Source organism: Phacochoerus africanus, chromosome 2, assembly GCF_016906955.1.
Source record: "Phacochoerus africanus isolate WHEZ1 chromosome 2, ROS_Pafr_v1, whole genome shotgun sequence".
Classification (NCBI taxonomy): Eukaryota; Metazoa; Chordata; class Mammalia; order Artiodactyla; family Suidae; genus Phacochoerus; species Phacochoerus africanus.
This window is the reverse complement of record NC_062545.1, coordinates 13,977,306-13,997,093: the sequence shown is the minus strand read 5'-3', so window position 1 is coordinate 13,997,093 and position 19,788 is coordinate 13,977,306. Positions and strand designations below refer to the sequence as shown.

The 19,788-nt window shown below is 42.7% G+C and overlaps 1 protein-coding gene across 13 annotated transcripts in view; it reads right to left on the bottom strand.

Annotated features, from left to right (window-relative positions):
* The window catches only part of SYNE1 (spectrin repeat containing nuclear envelope protein 1), a 479,896-nt gene that overhangs the window by 202,229 nt on the left and 257,879 nt on the right, over positions 1 to 19,788 (bottom strand). For all 13 annotated transcript variants that reach the window (XM_047769899.1, XM_047769909.1, XM_047769910.1 and 10 more), the window contains 10 exons: positions 18,842 to 19,006; positions 14,935 to 15,252; positions 13,075 to 13,230; positions 12,752 to 12,922; positions 11,095 to 11,421; positions 9,793 to 9,945; positions 8,569 to 8,736; positions 5,541 to 5,717; positions 3,898 to 4,044; positions 788 to 913 (listed from right to left, as the gene is read on the bottom strand). In XM_047769899.1, coding sequence (XP_047625855.1) covers positions 788 to 913; positions 3,898 to 4,044; positions 5,541 to 5,717; positions 8,569 to 8,736; positions 9,793 to 9,945; positions 11,095 to 11,421; positions 12,752 to 12,922; positions 13,075 to 13,230; positions 14,935 to 15,252; positions 18,842 to 19,006 — 1,908 coding nt within the window. The remainder of the gene's footprint in view (positions 1 to 787; positions 914 to 3,897; positions 4,045 to 5,540; positions 5,718 to 8,568; positions 8,737 to 9,792; positions 9,946 to 11,094; positions 11,422 to 12,751; positions 12,923 to 13,074; positions 13,231 to 14,934; positions 15,253 to 18,841; positions 19,007 to 19,788) is intronic.

The window sequence follows — 19,788 nt, the reverse complement described above, 5'->3', positions numbered from 1 at the left end:
GATTTAAATACAGATGGGCTCTGGTAATATAAGAGTAAAAAATCTATATTATTTTAATTATTTTAATATCTGTGTTATAATTTATCTTAATTTCTTATTTTTTCCTCTAGATCATTTTACTATTCTGTGACTATTTAATCAATAAAATACCAAAACCTAGCCCTTTTTTTTTTTTTTTTAACGGAACACTTTGCCTCAAAGAGCTCAAGGCAACACCGAACACATGGCCTCTGTGCTGCCATCTGTCGGCTGAAGATGGGTACTGCTAACTCATCACAAAACCACTCCAAAAAGAACCCAGACACAGCTTCAGACTCCCTCTTAACACCATACTCAGTCACTGCCAATGAATTAGAAGGGTCATGATGAATGGCATGCTGTTTGCCATCCTAAGAGAAAGCAAGGGTCAGGAACCCCTTTCAGATTAAGTATGACCCAAAGAAAAAGATGGAAAAGGAGAAAAGAACAACAAAAAAAAAAAGAGTAAATAAACAGAAAAAGAGGAAGAGAGAATGGTCACTAAGGAGAAAAGAGGACAGAGGCACAGATGTTTAGCAGTTCAACGCGACTAAACATTCAGCCAGTTTAGTGGCATCAGTATCAGAGTGTGCCTGCTTTTTTGTGACTTCGTTGAAATTCAAATACATATTTAATATAATGGCTGTAGAAGTATTATAGCAAATATAAGCCAAAGAGGTTTTTTTTTTTTTCCCCACATCCAACATTCACGCTAGAGAATATAATAAAATAGGCAAATCCAACGTGATTTAAAATTTTTTTTTTTTACCATTTGCTCTGTTTGTTGGATATCTTTTGCTGTGGTTTTCACTGAAGAGTTCGACAAGTCGCACATGGAGCAAAGGAGATCTAAGTAGGTCCTTGCCTGTTCCTGCAAAGCTCTGAAGTGCTTGACCTGAACAAAAAGAATACATGCCAGAGTGAAAGAGATACATGCCATGTTTAGACAGCGAGTATTTGTACCACTTACAGTATGTTGTTGACATTCCAAAAATAATCTTTCTGTGCTCAGTATTTTCACCATTATTATGAGTGACATATATTTGTTACTCAAAAGAAAGATTTCAAAACACAATGTCAGGGATCTGTTTGTCTACCAGCTGTTTCTTACTCTAACTAGTCCGTACGGTCTAAGAAAGGGGAACATCCAAGAAACTTCCACAATTTTTCCAGATTCTCTGTTCATGTTCTAGCTTGTTTTCTATTTCAGAGAAAGAATCAGTAGCCTACTCTGGTCTGCTTAACATGTTTTTGCATATTCTGGAGACATAAAGAAAAGGGCTCTGTGCGTTGGTAGGATTCACTGGCGTTTGGTAAAAATGCCGATGCCTGGGCTTTTTTTTTTTCTCTGCAGACAGTTGACACAGTGTTTTTCCTTTCCCACCAGCCCAAGAAAGGCTTCTCCAGGTGGATCCTTAAGTTTACCACAGAAACCAGAGCCACAGCAGTGACAAAACTGAATCCTTAACTTCTAGGCCACCAGGGAACTCCTAAATATGTTTACTTCCAAAAGAATAATGATTTATTTTAAGATTTATATAGTTGGCCTGATTCCAAAAGCACTGGAATCAGCTTGTTGATGGTCAATGGCAAAACAGTTGCAAAAACTTTTTGCTAAAATCAACTTCAAGGGCAAGTCTCGTAGTACTTTTTCTCCTTTCCCTAGATTCACGTCATGCCTTATACAAACAAATGGCTTTTTTTTTTTGTCTTGTTAGGGCTGCCCATGCTGCATATAGAAATTTCCAGGCCAGGGGTCAAATTGGAGCTGCAGCTGTCAGCTTAAGCCACAGCCACAGCAACATGGGATCTGAGCCGCATCTGTGAACTACACCACAGCTCATGGCAACACCGGATCCCTGACCCATTGACTGAGGCCAGGGATCAAACCCCACATCCTCATGGATACTGGTCAGATTTGTTTCTGCTGCACCACAATGGGAACTCCAACAAATGGCCTTCTTAATGGAATTGTGTCAGTTTGTCATTTACTGCAGTCAGATGCTCTACCCCGGAGCTATACCCCCGCTGCTTAGTCTGTTACTTACTAATGATAGGGGGGACCTTATTATCCTCATGAACCTACTGAGGAGGTCCTGCGGATACACAAGACTTCCCATGACCATGATCAAATTCAACGGGAGCCAGGCAGTGCCTAGCCAGAGTGTGCCACTGTCAGTGGCGGAATTCTCCAGTCCCACAGCCAGGCCAGCCCCCCACCCAGGGCCTGCTCACTTTTATAGGAAAGCAGCACTTGCCAAGCACTAATCAAAACAAAGCAACCACCAAAACAAAAAGAAACAACAAAAAAAAGCCCTTTCCCTTCTGAACGGCTGAGATCCAGCTGTTTCCAGGACCTCTAGCTCCCTTCTCTGGTTACTTTCCAAAGGCGGCAGCCCACTTTGAGAGACAGGGCGGAAGGGGCAGAGGGCAAAACAGTGAATCAGACAGTTACCTAATCCGGGCCTCCAGGAGGCTCGGTGTCTTCCTGTAACCATACTGATGCTGGTGGATGCAGGAAATTTCCTGTTCTAGCAAAAGGTCATTGGGATCAAAGTTATTTGCCACCCCCAACACCCTTTTATTTCTTTTTTGGTAACAAAGGAAAAAAAATCAAGCTTTGGTCTGGACTGTTCCGAAAAGTATGCTGGAAACAAATAATCACAGGACCATGAATGACCCAAGAAAGCTCACCATCTCAGGAAAAAACAGGATAAACAACCTTTCACGCATTTCTTGATTCAATGACTTGTCTTGATTCTGTTCTTTACAAGGGATAGTATGTGCATTCCTGTGAACCGTTCATGACTTAAATAAGGCAAATCATTTAAGCCACAAAGTACACTTTGGGGGACATGGGAATTGGATGCATTTTCTATGTGGATGAAATGGACAAGCATATTATTTGAATTTCAGTTTGAGGTTAAAAAAAAATTTGAATTTTTCCTGGTACTTCATATCTGGCAGCAGTAACTTATCTTTACAACTAAATTCCTTTAATATACTGTCTTTGCACATCCCAGAAAAGTTGCTTAGTACAAAAGTTTTAAAAGTAGCCCTCAAAGATTCTCATTAAGTGTCAGCAGTAGCATTTTAAGCATGTAGATGTCAAATTAATATGCAGTAGGTTCTTTTCACATGCTAATTCAGCATTCATTCAGTATTTATGAAGGGGCTTGGCTTGTGCCAAAAATGTGGGAGAAGCTAATACTGCATTTCTGTTTACACATCCTGTCCATTGTGGTATGACATTTGAATTTGTTCATAATTTTCAGAAGCAAGCCTACTTCTTTACATATTAGGAGACTAAGGAGTTAAGGAATTTACCCACAGTCATCCTGTTGAGTAGGCACTTGAATTGATCTTTTGGCTACAGTGCCCAAGCTCTTTCTGTTCTACAGGATTGACCCTCAGTTTTTGTTTGTTTGTTTGTTTTGTCTTTTTGCCATTTCTTGGGCTGCTCCTGCAGCATATGGAGGTTCCCAGGCTATGGGTCTAATCAGAGATATAACTGCCGGCTTATGCCACAGCCATAGAGAGCAACGCGGGATCCGAGGCGTGTCTGCAACCTACACCACAGCTCACGGCAACGCCAGATCCTTAACCCACTGAGCAAAGCCAGGGATCGAACCCACAACCTCATTGTTCCTAGTCGGATTCGTTAACCACTGAGTCATGACGGGAACTCTGATTGACCCTCAGTTTTGTATCCACCTATCTTCCTAGTTAGAATGTGAACTGGACAAGGATCAAGCTCAGACCTTGTTTACACGTTTACATCCCCAGCAGCCAGCACAACTGGGCACAGAACAGGTTCTTATTGTTTCCATGAATGAATGAATCACAGTATAACATAAACCTTCAAGAGTCACGACCTACCTGCTTGACAGCTTCTGCCCTGCTCAGAGGAGGATGGGGGCTTGGCTTTAGATCTGGCTGGACCACGGAAAGCCAGGCCTGGCACTGCTGCAGCGTGTCTTGTCGGCTAACATGCTTCTGAAGTTCATGTTCCAAACTCTGGTACACCTGGGACAGAACAATCAAGCTGTGGTTGAGCGCTAGCCAGAGAAAACCATGACTCGAAAAGATACACCTACTCCAGTGTTCACTGCAGCACCATATACAATAGCCAAGACATGGAAACCACCTAAATGTCCATCAACAGAGGAGTGGATCAAGATGTGGTACATATACACCATGGCATCTGACTCAGCCATTAAAAGGAAAGAAATCACGGCATTTGCAACAACTTGGATGGACCTAGAAATTATCATGCTAAGTGAAGTCAGTCAGACAGTGAGACACCAACATCAAATGCTATCACCGACATGTGGAATCTAAAAAAGGACACAATGAACTTTGCAGAACAGATACTGACTCACAGACTTTGAAAAACGTATGGTTTCCAAATGAGACAGGTTGGGGGGTGGGAGGATGCACTGAGGGTTTGGGGTGGAAATGCTATAAAACTGTTGTGATGATCACTGTACAACTATAAATGTAATAAAATTCATTAAAATAATAATAATGATAAAAAAATGATCACTGGGATCAAATGAAACAAGTCTGTTTCAAACGGATTCCCCCCCCCCGACCTGCTGTGCTCCAAAGCTCATGTGTTTCAAAGCACACTGGCGATGCCCCAGTTTATAACTTCTCAACCTATACCTTACAACAAAGTATCCTGATTTTGGAAAGAGAATGTGGGCAGGGTTAGCGTATCAGTAGGAATGTATTAGAATATACAAAAGGGTGATTCTTTTTTATCTGAAACTTATTTCTATATTAAGGAGTCTATTTTAGTGGAAGTATACCAGCTGAAGTATACCTCAAAATTGGTGCTTACTTCTTTTCCTAATTTCTGTAAGATTACACAGAAATACTGAACTAGAGTAAAACCTCGGCTGCATAGAGTTGAAAAGAAAATAATTATCTTGAGACTTACAAAATAAACTTATTTGGGTGTTACAGGATAAATGGCAAATTAGAAAGAAGTTATTGACTACATGCAAATAAAAACAAACAAAATTAAATTTTTTTCATAATTCATGGAATAAAAAGACTGAGTAAAACACATGTCTGAAATTCACCACTTTGTCACATCAACCAAATGTACAATGCTAGTTCTGTCTTCCTGTTTTCTGTCTGGAAAAACACCAAAAGTATTCAAAAGACTGAAGCAAGAAGACTACTTTTTTTTTTTTTGGGGCCGCACCCCCAGCATATGGAAGTTCCCAGGCTAGGGGTCAAATCAGAGCTGCAAATGCTGGCCTACACCAGAGCCACAGCAACGCAGGATCTGAGCCACATCTATGACCTACACCACAGTTCACGGCAATGCTGGATCCTTCATCCACTGTGCGAGGTCAGGGATCTAACCTGAAACCTCGTGGTTACTAGTCGGATTTGTTTCCACTGTGCCACGACAGGAACTCCCGTAAAAAATATTTTTAAGAACTTCCAGCTTATACAGCCTCTCTCCCTAATTCTTCATCATTCTAGAATGTTCCAGTGGTACTCACCCTCTGGGCTGTGCTGCAGATTGCTGAGTAACTATCCTTTGTGCCCTGCAGATGAGTGTGTACATTTTGTTTCAGCTTTGCCTGAAGGTGGTCTGCGCACTGGCTGATCAAATTGTCACCTTTAATTTTAAGGTTATTCAAACGGTCTTCAAAACCAGCAATTTCTTCCATCATGGCCTACAAAAATGAAACAAATTCAGAGTTCTCATGATTCCATTTTTAGTCTCAAAATAATCTAGCCATCAAACAGAAAGTTTAAGATCAGTCATTTCACTGTCTAATATGTTTTTTAGAAGAGTTTTGCAATTTGTCTTGGATACCATACCAGCAAATTAAAAAAAAAAAGTGTATTTTCAGGGATACTCCAATGAGAAGAATGGATGAATTTAATGGATTAAGTGACACAGAAATGATGTAAGCAATGAGGGGCCTGCTCTACAGCACAGGCAACTGTACGTAGTCGTTTGTGCTGGAACACGATGGAGGATAAAATGAGAGAGAGTGTGTATGTGTATGACTGGGTCACTTTGCTGTAGCAGAAACTGACAGACAGAACATTGTAAATCAACTCTGATAGAAAAAATAAAAATCTTAAAAAAAAACAAAGACAAATGAATTCATGACTGATCTTAGAGATGTGCTCTGTGGTAAGGATGTGCATACATTTTTCAACTCTATAAATTAAAATCCTGGTATAATTTGTTGTTGTTGTTGTTGCTATTTCTTGGGCCGCTCCCACGGCATATGGAGGTTCCCAGGCTAGGGGTTGAATCGGAGCCGTAGCCACAGGCCTATGCCAGAGCCACAGCAACGCGGGATCCGAGCTGCGTCTGCAACCTACACCACAGCTCACGGCAACGCCGGATCGTTAACCCACTGAGCGAGGGCAGGGACCGAACCCGCCACCTCATGGTTCCTAGTCGGATTCGTTAACCACTGTGCCACGACGGGAACTCCAAAATCCTGGTATAATTTATATTGAAAATAATCTTGATACTATTTAATCTGATTTACTAATTTTTAATTTACATAATACCATGATATCTGACTTATGGAATCATCCGATGTCTAATTAAGTTACGTAATATCTAGTTTACATCTAATAATATTTACATTGATAAAAACAATACTTACCACTAACTGTTTAGTAAGCACCTGCTATGGTCCAGGGACCGTATAGGAGCCCTGACAAATGTGTATTATTATTGTTATCGTTGTTTTACAGATGAGGAGACTGAAGCACAGAGAGGTTATAAAACATGTTCAAGGTCACGGCTCTGCCTGACTCCAGCTCATGTACATCACAGTGCCCACATGTGGTCTCCAGCAACCTTTCCCAGAGGTCACTTAGAGAGGAGGAATCGGCTTTTTCAAATCACGTTCTAATTTCCTGACTGCTCCTTGATGCCAATGACAAGTGATGCATTCCAACTCAGGTTTTCTGGGTTGGCACATATCAACATAACTAAGGAAAACATGGTGGGCCTCCAGCAGCCCAGGATCCACCACTTTTTTCCCAATGATGCTGGGTTAACAGTTATTATATATGCCATATTGAGAAAGAACCTTTTTGTCTTTCGAGCCAGAACAGAAACACTACATCATGAGGTTACGGAGGGTACTTCCTCGGTGCCAAAAGACTCTATCACATAGTTATTTTCTGTTCAGAGTTGCTAAACAAAATTTTCTCTACAGATAGGATTACTGAAGCCAGGAGTGGTTTATGGGTTTTCCTTAGACGCATACTGCTAGATGATGACCATATCATGCTAAAATTCAGTTTCCCATTAAGCACATCAAAATTGCTCCATAAAACTGTGCCCATATGACGTCTGTCACCTGTCACATATAATTACCAAAAATACCTATTTTTTTTTCCTTTTGGCTGGGCCTGCGGCATGAGGAAGTTCCTGGTCCAGGGATTGAACCTGCACCATATCCTTAACCCACTACGTCACCAGGGAACTCCAAAAATACATATTAAATATAAAGATAAGAACACTTCATATCAGTATCGTACTTTGTAGGTTACAAAATACTCTCATATACATTATCTCCCATGATGGCCACAACAGCATTGTGATGGAGCTGGTACCATTATCATTTTTTAAAAAGGAGAAAAAAGAGGCTGGGGTTCCCGTTGTGGCTCAGTGGTTAACAAATCCACGTAGGAACCATGAGGTTGTGGGTTTGATCCCTGGCCTTACTCAGTGGGTTGGGGATCTGGCATTGCTGTGGCTGTGGTGTAGGCCGGCGGCTACAGCTCCAATTAGACCCCTAGCCTGGGAACCTCCATATGCCGCGGAAGCGGCCCTAGAAAAGGCAAAAAGACCAAAAAAAAAAAAAAAAAGAGAGAGAGAGAGAGAAAAGCGGCTCAGAGAGGCCGAGTCCCCCCAACTAGGAAGAAGAGAATCTGACTAGAATCCAGACTCTCTGATGACTGTTTCTGTAGCCTATCTTTGGCTGTTTGTTTCTAAAATAAAGATAATCTCACTTTGATAATTTACTCCTTAGAGATGATATTCTGCAATAAAAAAAGCTATTAGATGGGGAAAATCCTAAAATGTGTTTAAAAAGTGAAGGCCAGGATTCAGCTGTTGTTGGGTCACTTAAGGGTTAAATTCAGCTGTTCTCAATTATCAGGCATCCTTGATACTAAAACCTGATTCTTCTTTTTTTGGGGGGGCCGCACCTGCGGCATACGGAAGCTCCCAGACTAGAAGTCTAACTGGGGTTGCAGCTGCCAGTCTACACCACAGCTATAGCAATGCAGGATCCAAGCCATGTCTGTGATCTACACCACAGCTCAAGGCAATGCTGGATCCTTAACCCACTGAGAGAGGCCAGTGATTGAACCCGCATCCTCATGGATACGAGTCAGGCTCGTTACCACTGAGACACAATGGGAACCTCTTCAAACCTGATTAAGTACAGTCATTAGAGTCCAGAGCTAGGCATGCGTGCACACACATCGGTGTGCCTGTTGGAGCCACAATGCATCCTTCGGCTCCTTGGAGACCAGGCGTACCTTGTGGTGGGCCAGCTGCTGGGTGATTGTCTCTAGACTGCTGGTCTCCATGAGGTCGGGCGCCACCAGCCTACCCGACATCTGCAGCAGCCACCTCTCCACTTCTTGGAGCTCCCCATTGTAATCTTCGTGGTCTCTGACCTTCGCCTCCAGACTGCAGACATGCGCCTGTGAAACCAAGCACCCGTTACAAGGGATTTTCCAGCCAAACATCTTTTTAAAACTTTTATACACAAATTTTTTGTTTAGACAACACATGTATTTATTTATTTTTACTGAGATACAGTTACTTTACAATGTTGTGTTCAAGTGTAGAGCAAAGTGATTCAGTTATACGTATATATGTATATTCTTTTTCAGACTCTTTGCCTTCATAGGTTATTACAAGATATTGACTATAGGTCCCTGTGCTATACAGCAGGTCCCTATTGTTTGCCTGGTATGTCTACGCTAATCCCAAACCCCTCATTTGTCTCCTCCACCCCCCATTAGCCCCTTTGGCAACTACAAGTTTGTTTTCTCTGTGAACCTAGTTCTGTTTTGTAATTAAGCTCATTCATGCAGATTTTTTTTAGATTCCACATGTCAGTGATCTCACAGCTGTCTTTCTCCGTCTAATGTCATTCGTATGATCACCTCTAGTTCCACCCGTGTTGCTGCAAATGGCATGACACAACGCCATATTACTCAGCCATAAAACTTTCGTATTTTCCAAACCCCAGGGCAACTCACGGGGTAGGCAGAATTACACACATCAGAAAATGACTAGGAACCAGAAAAAAAAAAATCCAACAAAATAAGAGTTGATACACCATTTTATGTATTTATTTATTTTTATTTTTATTTTTAGGGCCAGGCCTGTGGAAGTTCTTGGGCTAGGGATTGAATTGGAGCTGCAGCTGCAGACCTACACCACAGCCGTAGCGACACCGGATCCGAGCCACATCTGCGACCTACACTGCAACTTGTGTCAAGGCTGGATCCTGAACCCACTGAGCAAGGCCAGGGATCAAACCCACATCCTCATGGATACTGGTCAGGTTCTTAACCTGCTGAGCCACAATGGAAACTCCTCTTTAGGCCATTTTGAACACCCATTTGAGTAAAAGGAAAAATAATTGACTGATATCAGTCCTTAAAATTTGCAGATAGATTAAAAAGTAGTCGGGACCCCCTCTGTGACAAATAAACACATTTTTTATTGACTTTCTGATCTCTTCTTACCTTTCCTGCACTGCAGAGGTCCTGGTAATCACTCTGAAGCTGATCTATCTTGTCCTTTAAAGTAACATCCTGCACCAGTTCCAGAAGGGCTTCGCCTTTCTCTCTCACTGATTTTACTGATGGTTCATGGGACAGTACTGTTTGCTGAAGTGACTTTAAACACAAAGGAAAAAAAAAACAAACCACAAGAGCCAGCTCATCTATGTGATCAAGGCGAATATATCCACATACATTGGCACCTACGAGATGATCTACTTCCAATAAAGATCTGACATATGCTTTTTAAATCTGTAAGTGTAAAGCAATAGAGAATACCTTTCTATGACTAATGCAGGTATTAACTACGCAATCAAAGCAGCACATCGAATAGCCCTTCACAAGTGCAGAAAGGAGTAGGGGGAAAAGAATTACATTTGGCTAAATTTAACACAGTTCATGGCTTCCACCTCACTCTTTTCAGCAAAGGAAAAAACGCCCAAAAAGTCCTTAATACAAAATGAAGGAAGCAAGGTACTATCTTTTGATCTTGAGTCACAAAATCAATATCTGGGCTGAATATAAAGTTGGAGAGACGAATTCCAGCTGCAGCCTTGCTGTGAGGGGCTAAAAATGCTATATATATACACAGACACATTGGCTGGAGGAGGAAAAACGGGAAAAGCTTCTAGGTAAGCCATCCCACCATCGTTTTCAAAAGACTATCGCTAAATAATGTGGGTCAAATTTAGAAAACAAACTATTCCACATATACGCTTCAATAATTGTTTCACTAATTTCACCAGGAAGATACTTATATCTATATCATGTATATTGATAGCCATACTGCCATCTGTTCTTTCAAAAATTAATTTCTAAGAGGTTTAACCAGTTGGTTAATTCAATTTATTTTCTTAGAAATATGATGTCTCAGTTTGAATTTACCACAGGTCAGTTTTTAGGCCTTGGGTACCAAAAGATGAAGGAAAGACTCTACATGAAATGATAAAATCTGTAAGAAGTGAGATCCAGAGGCCAGGGGAGAGTGGTCTAGAGGAGCCATGTGCCTGGATTACACTGCCAGAGTAGATTTCCATTTATTGACACAATCTTTAAATATCAGACAAATAGGAGTCTGGAATGGAAAAATAAGTCTAGTACAGTGTATCTAGCCAATAAATCTACACTGCCCACCACCAGCAGTGCAGGCGTGCTGAGAACGTTTTCCAGCACCCACTCAGGGTGACACACGCCAGGAATCACATCCTTCCCATTTAATCCTACATGACCTCCTCCCGCATCTGTCCATTAGTGACGACACACTACCTTGTATTTAGATAGTTGAGCTTTCTTCTCATATAATTCCATTTTGGGTTCTTCAGGAATGTGCAGGATTTCCCGGTATTCTGCTAGCCACTGAGTTAGTGCTTTGTATTTATCTGAGAATTCCTTTGTCAAATGCAGGCCTTTTTCCAGAGTCAGGTGCTCCTTCCGGACAGTGCTGGTCAGTTCCTTCAATTGCTCCACGTGGTCGTGGATCTCTTTTTTTAAGGCCTCTGCCTCACCATCTTCCAAGTATTTAAGAGCTCGCTCTCCTTTCTCTCGGGCTGATTTCAGCAAACTGTGGCCTTTCTCCATGTCTTTTAGCAAACCCTGAGAAAGAGAGTGAGTGGGAAGGGAATACAGAGTTGGCATGATATCTTTCTTTCTTTCTTTCTTTCTTTTTTTTTTTTCTGTCTTTTTAGGGCTGCACTTGTGGCATATGCAGGTTCCCAGGCTAGGGGTTGAATCAGAGCTGTAGTCACTGGCCTACACAACAGCCACAGCCACGTCAGATCCAAGCCGTGTCTGTGACCCATACCACAGCTCACAGCAGTGCCAGATCCTTAACCCACTGAGCGAGGCCAGGGATCGAACCTGAGTCCTCATGGATCCTCGTCAGGTTCGTTACCACTGAGCCATGATGAGAACTCCCATGTCTCATTCCTGAGTCAGAATTTCCTCTTAAAATACGTTTTTGAAGTTTATAACCAGATTTGGCTATCACCAATCAGGAGTCCTCTTTATATATCAGTATAGGTTTTTTAAAAACCTATGTCATTTCCAAATCAGAGACTTAAGAAGGAACTTGATGTTTCTCTTATTCTTAACAGTATTCCAATAGACCTGAGTTAAAACTCTATTAATGCAGTGCCATGAATTTGAGATAACTTTTTTCCTTCTTTTTTCTTTTCTTTTTTCTTTTTTTATTTTTTTCATCTTTTTAGGGCTGAACCTGTGGCATATGGAGGTTCCCAGGTGAGGGGTCAAATGGGAGCTGTAGTCGCCGGCCTACACCACAGCCACAGCAACTCAGGATCCGAGCTGCATCTGCAACCTACACCACAGCTCATGGCAATGCCGGATCTTTAACCCACTGAGCGAGGCCAGGGATCAAACCTGCGTCCTCATGGATACTAGTCAGATAAGTTTCCCCTGAGCCACGAGAGGAACTCCTTTTTTATTTTAACATTTAAGCGTCAAACTGGAATTTAGTTAAGGCTTTTATGAGTAGTCACATGTGATGATGTCACAGCACAAGTAAATGACAGCCAGTCTTCGGCTTAAAGAGATAATAACTTGGAATTTATTTTTAAATCTTTTCTTTTCTTTTTCAGCCACCCCCCACAGCATACAGAAGTTCCCAGGCCAGGGCTCCAATCCAAGCCAGAGCTGTGGTCGACACCACAGTTGCAGCAACGCTGGATCCTTAACCCACTGAGCCAGGCTGGAGACTGCCTCCACAGAGACAAGCTGGATCCCTAACCCGCTGTGCCACAGTGGGAACTCCAATTTAACTTGGAATTTCGAGTGAAATGATGAGCCAAGGATCACAGGCCCCCTGGGCAGGGACGAACACATGTGCTCCCTGTTCAACATGGGAGATGAGAACAGCTCAGTGAAAGAAGGGGGGCTGACACGAGCCTGATATGTGAATGCCCACCTCCAGGGTCTTCATTTTTTTCCCCATCATCACTTGGTCGACTTTATCAATTTTGGCAGCCACGTTTTTGAAGTTTTTGTGAGTAGAGCTGTACCAATCAGAATAGGAACTTAAGGATAATTCTGATTCCTCCAAACTCTGGATCTCTTCCTCCAGGAATGTGATGTGTTCCTTTGAAAGATAAAACAAAATTGGACCATGAACGAAAGACCTGTGCCAGTGGCTTTCTTGACAAACGCGGAGCTGCGGCAGAAGTGAGTGAGAAGAGGAACATCTGGCTTGAGACTTTGGCCGGCCTGTGACGAGCAGGGGTGAATACTCACAAGCACTTGGAGGAGAAGGGCTTGGTATCTGGAGGTCAGCTGGGTGGCCTGGCAGCCCATGCGGCTGCTCACGTGACTCTCGTCCAGGATCTCCTGTGCTCTGGCCCCCACGTCCTCTACTTCATCTCTGTAAGCGGTGACTTCTTCATGCCACTTCTGAAATGACACAGTATTGGAGGGAAAGGCTGGATCTTAGGGATTCTTGAGAAAGAAAAATATATATAGAAACATACATATATCCTTACTAGAAGATGATTTCAGTTTATCTTTAGAATATTTCTTGGTGCTTTCGTTGTGGCGCAGTGGAAACGAATCCGACTAGTATCCATGAGGATGCAGGTTTGATCCCTGGCCTCACTCAGTGGGTTAAGGATCCGGCATTGCCATGAGCTGTGGTGTAGGTCACAGATGTGGTTCGGATCTGATGTTGCTGTGGCTGTGGTGTACGCCAGCAGCCGTAGCTCGGATTGGACCCCTAGCCTGGGAACCTCCATGTGCCACGAGTGCAGCCCTAAAAAGTAAAAAAAAAAAAAAAAAAAAGTACATATTTCTTCTGTGATATAAGTTTGAAAATGTGTCATAAAGAAACTTTATGAAAACTTATTTTACAATAACATGATAAAAACTATGCACTGCACAAGTTTGAGTGCTTATATGTGTGTGTGTGTGTGTGTGTGTGTGTGTGTGTGTGTGTGTGTAATTTTTTAAGGCTGCACCTTCGGCACATGGAAGTTCCCAGGCTTGGGGTCAAATTGGAGCTGCAGCTGCCAGCCTAAACTACCACAACAACATCAGATGTGAGCAGCATCTGCGACTTACACCACAGCTTGCAGCAAAGCCAGATCCTTAACCCACCGAGCAAGGCCAGGGATCACACCCACATCTTAGGGACACCATGTCAGGTTCTTAACTTGCTGAGCCACAGCAGGAACTCCAATGTATGATATATATTTTTTATATCTTGTGTTGTACTTAGATAAATTTTTTTTTTGTCTTTTTGCTATTTCTTTGGGCCGATCCTGCGGCATATGGAGGTTCCCAGGCTAGGGGTCGAATCGGAGATGTAGCCACCGTCCTACGCCAGAGCCACAGCAACGCAGGATCCAAGCCGCGTCTGCAACCTACACCACAGCTCACGGCAACGCCGGATCGTTAACCCACTGAGCAAGGGCAGGGACCGAACCTGCAACCTCATGGTTCCTAGTTGGATTCGTTAACCACTGCGCCACGACGGGAACTCCTGTACTTAGATAAATTTTTAAAACAGATGAATAGGGAAAAGAAATTCCCAAGCCCTAAGCATTATTTTGATCATATGCATAGAATTTGCATGAAAAGTAGAATAAAATAAATCATCCAGTACTATATCAGCGTGGTATATTGGAGCAATTTCAAATCAGGACCATAAATTTAAGTTATTGCAACACTAGCATTCACATAGCTTTACGAAGCAAGATAGTAAGACAAGGGATGGAAAATATAAAATACTCCATTGAACTATATTTTCTTAAGATAGACAACCTTAGGATTCTAATAAATGATTACTAGGAGAAGAAGGCTGCATTGTAATTTATTTATTTATTTTTGGCCTCAGCCGTGGCACATGGAAGTTCCCAAACCAGAGACTGAACCTGCACCAGAGCCGTGACCAAAGCCACAGCACTGACAATGCCGGATTCTTAACCTGCTGAGCCACTGGGGAACTCCCTCCATTATAACTGACATCAAAGTTCTTGGCCAGCATAAAGAGATTTTGCAAAATCTAAATCCTGGACAAACAGTTACTAAATATTTTAAAAACACAAATTACGCAAGGCAACTGCTGCTGTGACAAAGACCAGGGTGTTCCGCTAGCCGTACCTTCATCTGATGTAACTGTATCTCCTTGGCGGCCCGGGTAGACTGACGTCCAGTCTGGAGACTCACTTTCTCCTCCAGGATTTTTAGCCACTCATCTACGTGCTGAAACTTCTGTTCCATCAGTCTCAGCTTATTGACTATGTTGTTGAACTGGGTTCGGGTCTCAGACAGCCTCTGCTGGTAAGCCTGCCAGTCCTGCCGCAGCGACTCCAGAGCCCGGTCCTCCGTCTGGGGGATGCCCGAAGGTATCACTTCCTCTCGGCTGTGCAGCACCGAATTCAACAGGGCCTGTCCCTCTGCGCAGTGCACCTGGAGCTCCTGAAGGGCCAAAGTATGGCTGTCAGCTCATTCATATTTCATACCCGCACGGGGATCATGTCTCACTCAAGCCAACTGTGCCCTCTTGAACTTCACATCAGAAAAGAACGATTTGATTCCAACTTATGCAAAAAATGCATATGCCTCACGCTGGATGTTGTTTCCCTAGTCAGGAGAGAAATTCTGGAATATTTCCAATTAAAATAATCAAAACGCAGACACACACATGCACACAAAGAGAAATCTTTTTCGCAATCATTTTAGAAACAATTGCTGAAATTTACCTTGTCAGCTTACAGGCAAAAACACTGTGATTTAAAACAAACAAAAGGTTACTGTTTAATAAAATAACCTAAGCTTTTTATGGCTTCTAATCTATTGACAGAGCCTAAGCCTTTTTGCTATGACATGGAGTGGGATCCATGTTACACTTGTGGCTGAGAAAAGAACAATGGGCCTTCTTTTTGCTAAGAAGGAATCCTTTGCCAAAGCTCTTCTAGGGGATGTGATGACAACGAGCTGGCCCTGGAGGGTACAGGGCATACAAACCTGGAAGTCTGAATTATCACACCTGCCTACCAGGTACTCCCAGGTGCACATATATTTCCTTCCTCCAAAACATAAGCTCTAGAAGTTTACCCTACAAATTCAGTATGAACCAAGTCTTAAGAGCCTACATGATTTTTACAGGACAAAAAGTTCATATCTTTAAAATGTTGGCAAAACAATATTATATACTTGTACTTCTAATTTCAAACAAAACAAAATGTGTTGATCTATCATCTAAACCTGAAAGGGGCCAAGTCAAATGCCACCAAGAATGTTAAAAGCACCAACAGATTTAGTGAGAATACAATACTATTTTAAAATCTTTAATACCAATGACATATGCTGTTATCTGACCACTTTGACCTATGAAAATAGTGATCTCATATGGTTCAAACTACTGGATACACTTTTCCTCAGCTATGTGCTATAAATAGAAAAGAACAATGTATATGGTAAAAAATTAATAAAAAAAAAATGGCCACAAGCAGACACATGGAAATTCCTAGGTCAGGGGTCAAATTGGAGATGTAGCTGCAGCCTATACCATTGCTTGTGGCAACACCAGATCCTTAACCCACTGAGCAAGGCCAGAGATCAAACCTGCATCCTCAGGGAGACCGTGCTGGGTTCTTGGCTCACTGAGCCACAACGGGAACTCCTTTTAAAGTTATTTTTGTACAGTCTCTTTCCTTAATTCAGGAGTTGGCAAACTTTCTGTCAAGGGCTGGATTGTAACTACGTTAGGCTTTGTGGGCCACACAGTCTCTGCTGCAACTACTTTAAGACATAACCCTGCCATCGTGGAGCCAAAGCCGTCACAGACACTACACAGAGGCACAGGTGTGGCTGTGTTCCAATAAGACTTTATTTAAAATAGAGGCATGGTGGCTCTGGGCTATAGTCTCCTGATCCCTGCCCTAATTAATCTTCTCAATATATCCCCTTTCCCTTGTTTATAGTAGTTTTCACTGTGACACAAGTCACGAGGGCATAAATTAACATCTTATATATCCCCCATTTCAAGTATTTCTTCTGAGGGGGAAATATGGTTCAATATCTTCACAATAGATGTGTTCTATGATCCAAATTAGGCCTTCAGTAAATACAAAATAATCTGCAAACTTGGTACAAACTCCTGGCTGATTTCCAGATCACTAGGCGTGATCGTTCCACTGTTGAAATAGGATCCTGAGGTCGTTCCGCTATGCAGTTGGAATGTCACAATTTGTCACCAGCAGTTTTTGCCTCTAGCAGCTTCCCTCCTTTTTTACATTTGTGGTGACTCCAAATAAGATAATGGCAATAAGAATTAATAACACGGTGAAACCTGAGGTTGGAGTTAGGTTTGGGTTTGGGCCACAGTCATGTTGATGGATGTGAGGCATTTTCTTCTCACTGGAACAGGAGAAACATCTGCTGGTGACAAGCGACTTATTGGCCCGGTTCCTGCACAGAAGCCCAGAGAGTTTGGCACCTGCTTGCCCAGGAAGTCTGGACTGAAGTGCTGGGAGGGGTCAGGGACAGAAAACAAAGTCGATTCTGCTAAAATAAATTACAACCGCTAAACCTAGCACACCAGGGTATCCTGCTATTTTAAAGGAGAATGGATGAGATCCTTAAAGAAGCTCATAAAATTATGACCCTTTCTCCTATATACTTATTTCATGAATAGATTTTAAGTAAGATTGTTCTCCCACCTCATTTAATCCTTTCTCAGAACGACTCTGTGGAGGAAACTGAGTCAGAGAGGTCCTCTCCTGCCCAAGGTCACCCAGGGTCAGGTCTCCCCAGGAATCAGAGTCTAAACTTCCTGATCCTGACCTTGCCCTCCTGTCATTACCCAATACCTTCTGAGACCTAAGGAAATAGCTGGAAATGGTATAGGCCAGCAATGACCATCTCAGGCCTGCGTTTCCACCTTGTGTGAGCTGGAGGAACATCTGGTCCAATCCTGAACCAATTCTAACGAGGGCTGTCAGCGTTCAGTAAATTCCAGCACGCAGGTGGCAGGACATAGAGTTGTCTTGTTGGCTTTTCTTCATTCTCTGGTGTGCCTAGCGCCCCTACTAGGGCACCCTCTGACCCTTACCTATCTCTCTAGGTAAGATTAAGGGCTTTCCTTCATGCTCCCATAAGATGCCTTGAAATGCTCTATTATTGCTCTTATAACATTGCTTGGAATGACCTATCAGTGGATCTGCATTTCTTTAAATGACAAGTTCCTTGCAGGCAGGAATAATATTTTAATCATCTTTATGTGCAGTAGCTGGCCAAACATCTGCACTGCATTAGGTGTTCAGTAAACACTAAATGAGCAAAGAAGTAATTGGGATAGGACCACTTTCCCCACGAGGACTGCCAACTTGCCCTGAATCACAAACCGCTTGCCTGGGCACCAGCGCTCTTCTAGCTCCTTGAAGTCCTTCTTCTAGGGCTCCAACCCTGGACCTATCTCCTCAGCCACGTGGCAGATTTGGGTTAAAACCAGATGGCCTAAGATGGTGCCACCAATTTGACTAAAGACGTGTCACATCCTACTGTCTTCTGCCAGTTATACCCCACATCTAATTCAATCCTTTAGGAAGCAACAGGTAGGTGGGCCAGTCAGCACCAGAAATCAGACCATTAGCCACTCCTGCTAGAGGCCACCGTAGTAGCTGAACAAATTCCTCAAGTCCCACTTCTGGTAACTGCCTACCAAATAAATGATCCTTTTTTTTCCCCCCCTTTGGCTATGCCTACGGCAAGAGGAATTTCTGGGGCCAGGGATCAAACCCTTGCCACAGCTGTGACCTGGGCCACAGCAGTGACATCAGGTCCTTAACCTGCTGTGCCACTAGGGAACTCTGCCTACCAATGATCTTGACAAGTACATACCGCAGAGGTCCCAGAATGCCCTTGATGGTAACTTACTAGGGTTTCACTGAGTACGTATCAACTATTTACAGGATTTAAGGTCACAGTAACCTCCCATTGCTTAAAATAACAGTTCCATGTTCAGCATGAAAATTCCTTTGTTTTACGATAAAGACGACTTTACCTGAAGATCCCGCAATGTTGCTTCATGAGTGTGGGCATCGCCTTCAAGAACTGAATGTCGCTCAAGCTTTTCTTGCTCTTGGCCCAGCCAAGCTTCAAAGGCCTTCAGGTCTCTCTGATACTCTTGGTGCAGGCGAACCAGTTTTTCAAACTTGGTTACTGCTTCCTATTATTAGCATTTAAGACAGAAGATTACAGAATATGGAATACATTACTACGTGCAGTTTCTTTTTTCTTTCTTTTTTTTTTTTTAGGGCCGCACCCATGGCATATGGAAGCTCCCAGGCTAGGGGTTGAATCAGAGCTATGGCTGCCGGCCTACACCACAGCCACAGCAGTGCCAGATCTGAGCCCCATCTGTGACCTACACCTCAGCTCATGGCAATGCCTGATCCTGAACCCACTGAGCAGGGCCAGGCATCAAACCCACGTTCTCATGGACACTAGTTGGGTTTGTTGCCGCTGAGCCACAATGGGAACTCCCTCACTGGATTTAATTGTCCGTGTACTTGGTCTAATAAAATAGGGTATGCTCTGAAAAGTGATTTTATTTTCTATGAGAGATGTAAGTAAAGAATGATAAATATTATTGGTGATTATATCCTGCTTTGGAAAATTTTCATCACCAGACATATTAAGGCATTTATGAGTTTTCCTTATGAAGCTGCCCCCAATTTTTCTTAAATAGATACACTTCTAGGATGTTTTAGTTGATAATTATTTTCCTCCAATAATTTTGATCCTAACAATAACTGAGGTTGGTTGTTTGTTTTTGCTTGTGCCTGCAGCATGCAGAAGTTCCCAGGTCAGGGATTCAACCTGTGTCACAGCAGTGACCCAAGCCACAGCAGTGAGAACGCTGGAACCTTAATCTGCTGTGCCACAAGGGAACTCCGTGTTTTTGTTTGGTTTTGCCAGTGGGGTATTCAAAGAGTTAAAACGCATTTT